Here is a 12,275-nt window from a genome sequence, read left to right as displayed (position 1 = left end):
GAGAGCGCAGCTTCCGGGACTCCACACCAGCGAGTCCGCCGGCCAGAGCGGCCCTCACCACCGATTCCGGGCCAGAGCGTCCACCCACCCCGCCCTACTGCCGCCGCAAGCGCTCCGCTCACCACCGTGGAGTCGCCTCCCACCTGCAGAGTGTCGCTACCGAGCTGCCCGCCGAAGAGACGACTTTCCCTAGAGCGTCCCCCTCTGCCAACCAACGAGTTGCTGACCATAGAGTCTTCCCTGGGAGCAGAGTGGCAAACCAGTCAACGAGAGGCCGAGGAGAAGGAGGGCCCTGCTTTTCACTCCCGGGAGGCAATGGGCGTGGCCTGGGGGTGCAAGACTTTGCAGTTGCAAGGCTCCGTGCAGCTAGGCTGGTGCCTGGGTGTTGTGACCTTTGCACTAGGATGACCAGATGTCCCAATTTTCTAGAGACAGTCCAGATTTTGGGGTCTTTTTCTTATACAGGCTCCTATTACCCCCCCCACCCCAGTCCCAGTTTTTCACACTTGCTGTCTGGTTACCCTAGTTTGCACACAGCATTGTCCTTGGCCTATACTTTTTGTGGAGGGTGATGATGTTTCAGTGCGATGGCATTCAGGATGTCACCACATTGCATCACAGCCTGAATGCATGGAGTGTAGGTATAACCGTGTGGGTCCCAGGATATTAGAGAGACAAGGTGGGTCAGGGAATACTTTTTTATTGGACAAACTTGTGAGAGAGACAGGCTTCTGAATCACACAGAGCTCTTCTTCAATAAAAAGTATTACCTCACCCACCTTGGAATGTCTCTCTAATCACAGCATGAAGACATTTTGAGAGTGACTGTGCATTCAGTAATGTTTGTCAGTCTCTTGCCATGATGCTCTCCTGGCTACAATCATGTTGTGTTTTCACCACTCCCGCAATGATCCTATCTTCATCCTAGAGTTTTACAGCCCTTTACAAACATTAATTAAACCTCAAACCTTCTCTGAAATATAAAGCATTATCATACTCAGTTCACAGAGATGGGAGATTGACAAAAACAACGAGGAGTCCAGTGGCACCTTAAAGACTAACAGATTTATTTGGGCATAAACTTTCATGGGTTAAAAACCCACTTCTTCAGGCGGGTTTTTCATCCACGAAAGCTTATGCCCAAATAAATCTGTTAGTCTTTAAGATGCCACTGGACTCCTCATTGTTTTAGTGGATAAAGACTAACACAGCTACCCCTCTAATACATGGGAAATTGAGGCATACGACATGAAAATCTTACCTGAGGTCAGGCAGCAAGACAGTGACAGAGCTTTGAATAGACCTCAGGACTCAGCCTACTGCTGGAATTTAACAGTTACATTCTTTTCGATCAATATATAGAAGTTGAACCACAAATGACCTCAAATGTATATACTTGGCAGTAGTTACAAGTTGGAAATATTTGGTGAACTTTCCTCACACAATAATAATAATTTATGGGTTGGTTTAAACCCCATTAAAACTTTCCAGTGTAACAGCCACTCTTCCGTTCAAGGTAAATGAGGGAGCAATTAAATGCCACTTTGTTTAGCAACAGCCAAAACAATAGAGACCAAAGCCCAAAACACAGACCCACAGGGCAAGGCTGAGTGCAAGCTATGACATGCAGGCTCAGGGATTTCCCAGGCACTTATATAACAAATGCAGGGGCTGATTACTCACTGGGGAAAGGGAATGGGGTGCATATGAGTCTATGTCTACACTTAAAAACAAGACAGTGGCATAGCTGCAGCACTTCAGTGTAGATACTACAATGAAAGGAGGGGTTTTCCTGTCACTGTTGTAAACCCATCTCCCTGAGAGGTGGTAGCTAGGCGACAGACGAATTGTTCCAGCAACCTAGCACTGTCTACACAGGGGGTTGGGTCGGCTTAACTACATCATTCTGAAGTGTGGATTTTTCACACCTCTGAGGGATGTAGCTGGGTTGATTTAATTTTCTAGTGTAGACCAGCCCTGAGACAGAGGCAGAAGCAATAAAGCAGATACAGTGGCAGACCACAGCCAAGAAAGCCAAGGATACAGCCAGAGCAAGCATGGGGAGCAGGGCCCTGAGAAAAAGCCTAGAGAGAGAACTTGTTGGGCTGATTGCTGACTGAAAGAGGCTTGGAACTGTGAGCAAAGAAACTATCTCCTGTTTGATTCCTCCTGTGTTCAAGGAAACAGGACTGTGTACATTTTTGGAAATAAACAGGATTGCATCAAAGAAATAACTATCATCAATTTCTCCTTATGGAAACAACTTATAGGATCCCAAATTTTGGCTAACCACTTCGGTCAAAAAGAGGTAACAATACTACGAAGCCACAATTGACTAACAATAATTTCTCTTCAAGGTCATTTTACTGGGGGCACAGAAAGGAAAATCAATGACCTGGAAAAATAAAAATGTTGTTAGTCACAAATCAGTGCAAAAGAGATCTCTGCCAGGAAAAGTCAAATGTAATAAGTAATTTAAAATTAATTTAGTGAGTCACAAAGGCCAGGGAAGGCCAAAGTGCAGTCTGCAGTTACTCATTTCTCTACTAGAAAGGAGCAACCCAGAGAGACTACATCTCCCAGCAATCTATGCTTTAACATACCCTTAAGCAATGTGTGGCCTTTTATTTACAATTATATCAACAGAGAGGGGCGGGAAGGAGGGGAGGGTGACTTGACAGTGGGACTTTAAATAAAAAAAGTGCATAGAAAATAAACAGGTTTAGAAACATCTGTACAAATTTTACAGCAGAGGAAATGGGAGCCCTCAAGAGCTACGATTCACAATTTGGGAGCTGGGATTAGGCAGACTCACCTGTCCTTTGGTCTCTGCCAGTGTAGATGAGGGGGTCATTGTGCACTCCCTGCTCTGGGGTGACCCCAACAGTTTATCCTAAGATGAAAGTACCTCTGGTGTGTTTTTATGTATGTTGTACCTAGCTTTAGGGCTTGTGACAATTTGCCACAGCAGCCCCTGTTCTAGGTTATCCCTTTGTAAGATCCAATTATTCCACAGCTATTCCTGATTCCTAGTGCTAAGGGTAGACTTGAAATTTAGATTACAAATGGGAAAATATCAGAGAGTCTAATCAGCTGATGGGGATTCTACTCTGTGCTTCTGTCTCATCACTTGACTCATGGCTGACTGGCTAATCGCTTTTCCCCTCATGGATACAATTCTAACACTGGAAGAGGCCAGATCAAACAAGCAACAATATCTGACCCCAAGTTGTTTCATTGTAACTGGGTACTAAAGCTGGACATGTTTTCAGGCTTTCTAAGATCCTGATGTATATACAGCCTTTCATTAAACTAGCAAACTCACTTCAGGGCAGGCACATTGCATCCAGAGGCCCCAGCAAGCCACTTGCTGGTGTTAAGGTCTATCTTTATACATAGAGTCTGCACTCACCAGGCAGGCAGACCCTGTGAGGCAGGCACCATTGAGACAATGTAAGTCTATCATAAACCAAAAGCTTGCCTCTCTCACCAACTGAAGTCGGTCCAATTAAATTTATTACCTCACCCATTTTGTCTCTCAAATATCCTGGGATGCAGCTACAACTACACTGCAATAAATGCAAGCATCGCCCTTAGATGGGCTCGAGGGGATGGGATCCACACAGGGACGTATGAGCCACGATGCTCAGCATCACACCGCCTAACTTTCAGGTACCCAGAAAATCACAGGAATAGCACTATCATCCACAGTCTGAGTTAGGTGCCTAGGCTCTCTATACAATGAATGGGGAGACAGAGGCACCTTACAGGAGACTATAGGAAGAAGCTGAGAGGGGTGTGTGCTAAACCCTCACCCCTCTCACAGAGATAGCTGCCTATCCTGCTAGTAGAACAGGAGGACTTGTGGCACCTTAGAGACTAACAAACTGATTTGAGCATAAACTTTCGTGGGCTACAGCCCACTTCATCGGATGCATAGAATGGAACATATAGTAAGAAGATAGATATACATACAGAGAACATGAAAAGGTGGGAGTTGCCCTACCAACTCTAAGAGGCTAATTAATTAAGAGAAAAAAGTTTTGTAGTGATAATCAAGATAGCAGATTACAGAGAGTTTGACAAGGTGTGAGGATACTTAACATGGGGAAATAGATTCAATGTGTGTAATGGCTCAGCCATTCCTAGTCTCTATTCAAACCTAAATTGATGGTATCTAGTTTGCATATTAATTCAAGTTCAGCAGTTTCTCACAGAAGCTTTTCTGTTGCAAAATTGCCACCTTTAAATCTGTTCCTGCTAGTGAGTCTCAAACCTGGGGATTGGAAGATAGGTGTTTGGCCCCCTAAGTCACATGTGGAACCCCAAACAAAACAGCCAGGAGGAGGTGCTCCCTTATAACCTTTAGCCTAGTGGATAGGGTACTCAACCAGGATGTGGGAGACCCCTAATACAAGTCCCTCCTCCACGTGAGGGCCTCTGTGGCCCTATGGAAAAAGATAAAAGGCACCAGTGATGTGTTATTGCCACTCCCATCTTTCCTACTGCCAGAGAGGAAAAGAGGGAGCTGCCAGGCTCACGTGGGATGATTGTAGAGTTCTACATGGCTGCTTCCTTTATTTATGCTCAAGGCCAGCCTTGAGTGGGGGTTAGTCCAGCATGTTAAGAAACCACACCTATAAACAAACCAGATCCTCAGAGGTACTGATGCACCTTACCTCCACTGAAGTAAGAGTTAGGTGTCTAAATACCTTAAAAGATCTAGGTCCCCAGAGTCTTTTCATTTAACAAGTAGTTGATCCTGCTCCATGTACACTGATCCCCTCCAGCAGAACTATGTACATCCTCAGAACAGTTCACAACAGCTACCTATCTCAGGACAAGTTACATACATTCCAAATCCTTTCCCCTACCTTCCTCTTTATTGAGATTTCACACAATGTTATTTGGCCCAGAATCCTCCTCTCTCTACACAGGTACTTGCTCCCAACATAATCACTTTCCTCAGAAAAGATAGATACTGGGCTTGTGTAAGATAGGAAATACAGGACAAGGCTCATTGTATGAAGCGAGTTTTAGCTCACTTAATACAGCAGTTGCCTAGGAAACAACTGTAGAGCCTTAGCTATGGTACCACATGACCATGTACACAAAACAGTTCCAGCCATGCAAGGAGAATGCCCCTAACTGGCTAAACACCAGGGCACAAAAGTCACCATACTTAAAATAGCATAGTCCTTTCACATTCACGTATGTGTATTTGGCCAACAACTTTCAACCTGGAATCCTCCGAGATTCAAGTAAGTCATTTTCTCCAACACAATCCCTTCCTCATAAGGGTACTTTCTTACTCCTACAGGGGAGTTTTGGGATTCCTTCTGACTCCATGTTACTGTTTGCCTCATAAGGCTACTCCAGTAGGTAAGTAATGAGAAAGCACCCTAGTTATTAGTATAATCCATTTTAAAATTCACATTGTCAGCAAAGGTCATGACTAGAACTTCAACAAGGGCTTTAATTTACCAACAGTTGTTTTATAATTAATTTATCAGAAGCAGAGAACCAGGTAAGATTTCAACAGAGCTGTGATCTTCCAATTTTTTTATTAAGATCATAACTTTCTTTCCAGCAGAAATGCCAGCAGAAGGTTAATTGAGTTGATTTAGAACGTGTTAGAGCCTTGGTGCTTTCTTCTGTTCCAATCTCTGTTACAACACTGCCAGTCATGCACAGCTGCTGAGGAAGTAAAAGCCATGTATTCGTGTCTGAATATCAGTGACATCACATCAGAATTTTCAAAAACCTTGCTGAGTGGAAAAATAAACCTTAATTGGTACCACTTTATGTTACTGCTTACCAGAAGATGATGCAAAGAACCCAGGGAGGGTTGGTTGATGACAGCCCTTTTAAACCCTGACCTTCAGCCTGTCCCATTTCTCTAACACAACAGGGAAGTTAAATGCATAAGGCATGTGTTGTTGGAACTTTTTCTATGATGGAAGATACCTTACCCACATTCAATTACTACCACCAGATATGCTCAAATTCTCCTTCTGAGAATCTCAAAACAGCCTGTTTCAGATGTTGCATAAGAAAGACACCAGAGTTAAGATATTGATTTGAGAAAATGGTGCTGTCTCATATCAGCTTAAGCAGTTATCCGCTTTAATATGGCAACATCTGCTCTATCTTTTGAGATCTTTATAGATTTGTGTAAGACCATTGTATTTGTGAATGCGATCAGCTCCAGTGGCCCTATTATTATGGTAGTATAAAGCTGCAGACTCATGTCATTTAGTGGCAGCCAGCCAACTTTACTCATCTTGCCACTTTATTTACAATAGCTACCTTCTCCCACAGCCTCCCATTCTTTCTCTTGAGTCATCTTTAAAAAAATCCTACAAGACTACTTTCTTTTATCAGTATACTACAGAAGATGAATCCTTAAGGACATCCCAGGCCTCAGCACTGGGCCATATTGAGTGTGAGAAAGAAGGAGTCTGAAACTAGTTTATTAGGAGAAAAGTTTTTGTTTAATTATAAATCTGGAACGCTCTGGTGAAGGAGGCAGACTCAACTCGGAGAGGACACAGAGTGATGGAAGCTATGGGTCGGCCCAGAGGCTATCACATAGCAAACAGGATGAGGAACGCCACCATCAAACAGAAGAGTCCCATGGCCTCGGACAGGGCAAAGCCCAGGATGGCGTAGGAGAAGAGCTGCTGCTTGAGAGAGGGATTCCTGTAAGGGACACATTAAAAAAAAAAAATTCCCATGTCAGAAAAGCCAACAACAAAACTATTCCACAAGCCACTGATTCAGGTAAAGTTATGCCTCCTGAAGACAGGATCCCACAGAACAGTGGATACAGATGAATGTGGATATGGCATTGGCAGGCTCAGAACACACACATGCATTAAGTTGGAGCAAATAAGTTAGTGAGAAAAAGCCAAAATAGTTCAAGGTATTTCCCTGGCTTCTTAGCATGTCTGTGTGCAATCCACTAAGCTCCTGAAGGTTGGTCTCCAATGAATTATTTGATCAGGCAGCAATCCCTTACCAAGCATTAATGGGATTACACCCTCTGTGTGATGGTAGGCAGTTGTGAAGTTCTATCTAGTTGTTGTAAGCACGTCGAAAGAATAAGGAAGTGATTGACATTCTTTACATAGGTTCCAACTTTCCCCAGCACCGGTGGGTGCTCACGCCCTCCCCACTCCCACCCTTTCCCCACCCCATTCCAACCCCTTCCCCAAAGTCCAGCCCCAACTCCACCCCCTCCCTGCCCCATTGGACCGCTTCCCCAAATCCCTGCCCCGGCCCCACCTCTTCCCCAGCTCAGGGAAGAGGCGCTGGGAGCTAGGGGGAAAAGTGGGCATGCAGCACGCTCAGGGAAGAAGGCAGAGCTGAGCTGTAAAGCCTGTGGGATGTGCGTGGATAAAAGATGCTACACAAATGCAAGATCCTCATAAATGGTTCCTTGCGGGTTGGAACACTACAGTTCTTAATTCACCTTCTTATTCTCCTCCCACTTTTCTGTTTGCTATGGTCAGTTTCAATGTCTTTTTCCTACAAAATAAGTACAGGCGAGTCTCATCTTACGCAGGGGTTCCGTTCCGTGGTTAGCACGTAAAGCGAAAACTGTGTATAGTCAAAATTACATTGGAGTTGAATGGCGGGCAGAATCACCTGCACTACAGAAACAGTATTTAAATTGTTATTTTTCTCTCTTTTGTTTTTGCCGACCACATAAAGCTGAAATCGCGTACGTTAAATGCACATAAGATGCGACAGACCTGTAAGTGACTGAATGTTTACAAAAAGGGCCTCCACAACTGACTGCTGGAACAGGGAAGTAAAGTTGAAGCCAGTGGCTTGCTTACCTGGCATAGCCAATGATCAAGCTGCCAAACACGGTTCCAATACCTGCTCCTGAACCAGCCACCCCAACTGTGGCAGCACCTGCACCTATGAACTTAGCAGCAGTATCAATATCCCTAGAGGTAGTGCTCGTTTGGAACTCCCGGTGAGCCAGCTGTAGATGGGAAACACCAGAGGGCTGTAGGGAGAAAGGAGAAGCCAAATAGCGACATGATTTTAACTGAATACATTTATTAAGTGTCTGTCTAAATTTTATGCTCTATTCTAGGTACAGCAAGGGCATACAAACTTTGTTCAGCTGAAAGGCCATTCTAGCATCTTGGTAGGGCAACACTCCAACCCATAGTACAACCTCTAGCCGTTCCTTAATGTACAGGCCTCTAACTTAGACATACACACACACACAGAGCCCCTCCTCGAATCTCTGTACAGTGTCACCAGCAAGTCAAGCTGGTAACCAGAACCAGGCACCGAAGACAAACGGTATCTTCTCTGTCCAAACCCACATACATCTAGCTAGTGATGAATGACAGGGCTACCCATAACAAGGAGGCATTTCATTCCAAGATGTTAAAAACAGAGACCCAATTATAGCAGTGAGGGGCAATTTTCTTTAGTCTTACCTGTACAGTAAGAGTCTCAGGCCTGCTCAGTACAGATATGGAAACCGGCCTTGCCAGAGCCCTGGAACAGCAGCGGAACTGAAGTGAAAGAAAAACATTTGACCCACAATGGGACACCTCCACATTCCTTAGAGATGAAGGCAGTTTACAGTCATCTGTCAGGGTCTTTGAGCAGCTTTTGTCAGGAACAAGAAATTAAGAGTCACCCTCAACTCCACTGAAAATTTGAAAGTACATGTCTCAGGGACTCAAGCTAGTTGACTAACAATAACCTATAATCTAAAGGACAAGACACTACTGAAGTATAATAAGTGCCACTAAATTTGAGTTTAGAGCCAGCGTTGTACACTTTGTGGGATTTATAAGGAGGAAGGAATCCTATCAAGAGTGGAGGTGCCAGTACCCTTAGCCACAATAGGTTAGCACATGGGTTGGCAAACTTTCAGAAGTGGTGTGCTGAGTCTTCATTTAGTCACTCTAATTTAAGGTTTCGTGTGCCAGTAATACATTTTAACCTTTTTAGAAGGTCTCTTTCTAGAAGTCTATAATATAGAACTAAACTATTGTTGTATGTAAAGTAAATAAGGTTTCAAAATGTTTAAGAAGCATTTAATGTTTAATTTAAAATTAAAATGCAGAGCCCCATAGCCAGTGGCCAGAACCTGGGCAGTGTGAGTGCCACTGAAAATCAACTCATGTGCCACTTTCGGCACACATGCCATAGGTTGCCTACCCCAGGTTAGCATATCTTCTCAGCCTCTGGATTTGCATAACAATACACCCCTACTGAGATTGAGAAGATATCCACCCTCCCTTCACCAACACCACAGATGACCTTGATTCCCCCAGTCAAGGAGTCTAGACTGAAAGTTATCCACCATAACACATCCCAAGTAGAATGGTGTCTGGGACAGCATTCTTACTATAGCTCTAAACAGAAATGCCTTCATTCTCCAGGATAGTTGCATCCCCACCTCCTGGCATTACTCCTCTGCAAACAAATGACTGCTTACCAGAGCTGGAGAAGCAAGGAGAGCCACTGGAGTCTGCATTTTGACTGATCTAGTGAGAAGAAAGCAAAAGAACATTGAAAAGGAACAACACATACCCAAATCCATGTTACTCTTTTTAGTAGAATGCTCATCAGATCAACATATGCTCCCCAGGAGAACTATATGCAAAATTTAGCTGCTGTGCCCTATCCTTGTCCTGCTTCCTTCCCCTGATTCTCCCTTCAATTACAACTCTCTCTCTCTCGGCCAAAGTTTGTTGTAGTTTTAATTGGGGTCCTTCAGACAGAGTCATGAAAGGGTTTTGCCAATTTTCAATCATAAACTAAACTAAAAGAAAAGGCTGGCTTTAAGTGGATGCCAACAGAAGGATTAAGTCAGTCCCTCAGAAACAAGAGAGAACCACAAAGATGGAGTGGCATGAGTGAGACTGACTTCCAATTGTGGAAAGTCACCACGAGGGCCAAGATGGGAAGAATAAACTAAGGGATTGCCTAGATTAGAATAAAGTTTTAAAGCTAGCATATTTAAAAGCTCTAGCAGGCACAGGACAAGTTGTTAGCAGGAAGAGGTGAATTCTGGTGGGGTGGAGCCTAAAGTTGCACATTTACCAGAGAACAAGTTACCATATAGCTTTTCTCATCAATGCCAGTTGTAAAACACACCGTTGTTAATCACTACATTTTTTAAATACACCTATTGTCATAGTCAGGACACACCCTAATAAGAGGGAGGATGCAGCAAATCAGTAAAGGGGCCTCCCCTCCCCAACTGCCCCCCTTCCTGCCTCCCCCCCTCAACTGCCCCCCTTCCTGCCTCCCCCCCCCAACTGCCCCCATCCCCCCTTCCTGCCTCCCCCCAACTACCCCATCCCCCTTCCTGCCTCCCCCCCTCAACTGCCCCCATCCCCCCTTCCTGCCTCCCCTCTCCCCGGCCCAAGCCATGAAGGTCAGAGGAGAAGGCGCCGCCCTAGCGAGCCAGGCTCAGGCTGCAGCCGCAGCAGAGGCCCAGCAGTCAGCTCGGGCACCTCACCTGCAGCCGGTAGGCCCCCACTCGAGCTCCGGCGCTGCAGCCCTTTCAGAGAGGAGAACAAGCCCCGCCCCGCCGCTCACCTTGCCATGCACCTCAGCGTCCTCCACTCCCATTGGCCGCCGAGACGCAGCGTGCACTGCCCCGTTGCCTCATGGGAACAGAATGTGCTCTCTCTATTGGCTCTCCTGGGTGAGTCTCCGCCTACCAAAATCCGGGTTATTTGATCTGCGTAAAAAGGAGACGACGTGATCATATCTCCAGTTTCTGATTGGCTCCTTTGGGGCGTCTCTGGCTTCTGATTGGTTGGCTTCCTGATAGCCTTCCAAAGGACCGTAGAGTTGGCCAAGGGGGAGGCTAGAGAGTCGCTGTTACTTTGACTCTTTCCCCCTTCAGACCTGGAGATTATTGCAACATGGGATCTGAAGCTACCTTGGCAGTCACGTGATGAGGCTGTAACTGCCGGGTTGGTGGGTTCGAATCCAGCCCCGGACAGCTCCTTGGGGGCCCCAAACCTACCTCACGCACAGGGGATCTCAAGGAGTTGTCCGGGGCTGGATTCGAACCCAACCCCCACAGCCACTATCCTGGGCTGGATTTGAATCTGGGATCCTCATCCACCGTGTTGGGCTGGATTGGAACCCTAAATCCCCCCTCAAGCTATCTTGGGCTGGATTCGAGCCTGTCCCTTCACCTCCCTGCAGTTGTCCCATATTTGAACCCAGGGTCTCCAGTGGCCAGTATGGGCTGCATTCAGACCAGGGGCTCATGAGTGGCCGTTTATAGGAACAGTTTTCCTTGCACAACTCTCAGCCTGGTTTTGAACTTGAGGTCACGGATTCAAGTTCAATCTGAGTTTTAACCTTTCACTATTTTATGTTTAAAGGTGATCTCTCTTTTTATGCTTCTTCATGATGCAAAACAAAGGCTGGAAATGTTTATAATTATTTTATTTTGTACTTTTTTCCCTTAGTAATGTTATGCTTCCCTTTTGTCAGAGGTCTCTGTGGATATATCTACACTGCAATGTAAGCCCATGGTTAATAGAACTCAAATGAGCAGACCCTGGATTTGTTAACCTACGGCTAGAGCTTGTTTGTACCATCAGGTTAGCAATTGTTGAACCCTGGATACTAACCTGGGGCTACAGTCCAGTATCTACACAGCATTATGCGGGCCCAAGACCAGTCACTGATATCCAAGACTTTCTAGCACCCTCCCAAAATGTGTCCGCTCTAGACCTTGGTTTTTGGTAGTGTGGTAAAACTTGACTGTCCAAATGACAAAGAAATTCAGCCCATAGAATTGTTAGATACTTTTGGTGGACTCCCAGAGCACAAGTCCAGTGGAACTGTGTCTACATTGCAAGGTAATAGGGCTATCCTGGGTCGCATCTTGACGCAGAGTTAGACCTTCCACCCCTGTCCAAGAAACCTAGGTCCAAGCCCTGGGTTAGTACGATTTGTAGACATCAGGAGGGTTAGGTTTGAGCCTGAGTTCAACCCCTGGGTTTACACTGCAGCATAAATATATCCTGTGAGTCACTTGGAAATGTAGGCTTGGGGCTTTCTCAACCTTTAGTTAAAGGATGTATATATGTGATCAGGCCTCAACAAAGAGGGTTTTTTTCCTGTGTGTTTGAGTTAAACAGGTGCTGACAAAATCAAATAAAAATCAAGAGGTTTTAAACACCAAATAATAAAAAAAAAATCCCCTCTCACTTAGTTTAGGTTTATTTTCCATGTTATCTGTGATGTCACTATTCTTAATT

The 12,275-nt window shown here is 45.2% G+C and overlaps 1 protein-coding gene across 2 annotated transcripts; it reads right to left on the bottom strand.

Moving 5' to 3' along the window:
- Positions 1–6,475: 6,475 nt before the first annotated feature.
- Positions 6,476–10,635, bottom strand: ATP5MC1 (ATP synthase membrane subunit c locus 1). Of its 2 annotated transcripts, none has more exons than XM_030541377.1 (5): positions 10,508–10,635; positions 9,479–9,527; positions 8,466–8,543; positions 7,845–8,020; positions 6,476–6,702 (listed from the first exon to the last, which is right to left on the bottom strand). In XM_030541377.1, the coding sequence occupies exons 1-5, from the start codon at positions 10,618–10,620 to the stop codon at positions 6,588–6,590; spliced, it is 531 nt and encodes a 176-aa protein (XP_030397237.1). In that variant the 5' UTR covers positions 10,621–10,635; the 3' UTR covers positions 6,476–6,587. The 2 variants fall into 2 exon arrangements, with proteins under 2 accessions (XP_030397237.1, XP_030397238.1); XM_030541378.1 differs by having other exon boundaries at positions 10,588–10,632.
- Positions 10,636–12,275: the final 1,640 nt, after the last annotated feature.

This window comes from Gopherus evgoodei, chromosome 23 (genome assembly GCF_007399415.2).
Source record: "Gopherus evgoodei ecotype Sinaloan lineage chromosome 23, rGopEvg1_v1.p, whole genome shotgun sequence".
Taxonomy (NCBI): domain Eukaryota; kingdom Metazoa; phylum Chordata; order Testudines; family Testudinidae; genus Gopherus; species Gopherus evgoodei.
Note: the sequence above shows the minus strand (reverse complement) of the source record. Positions and strands in the feature narration are given on the sequence as shown.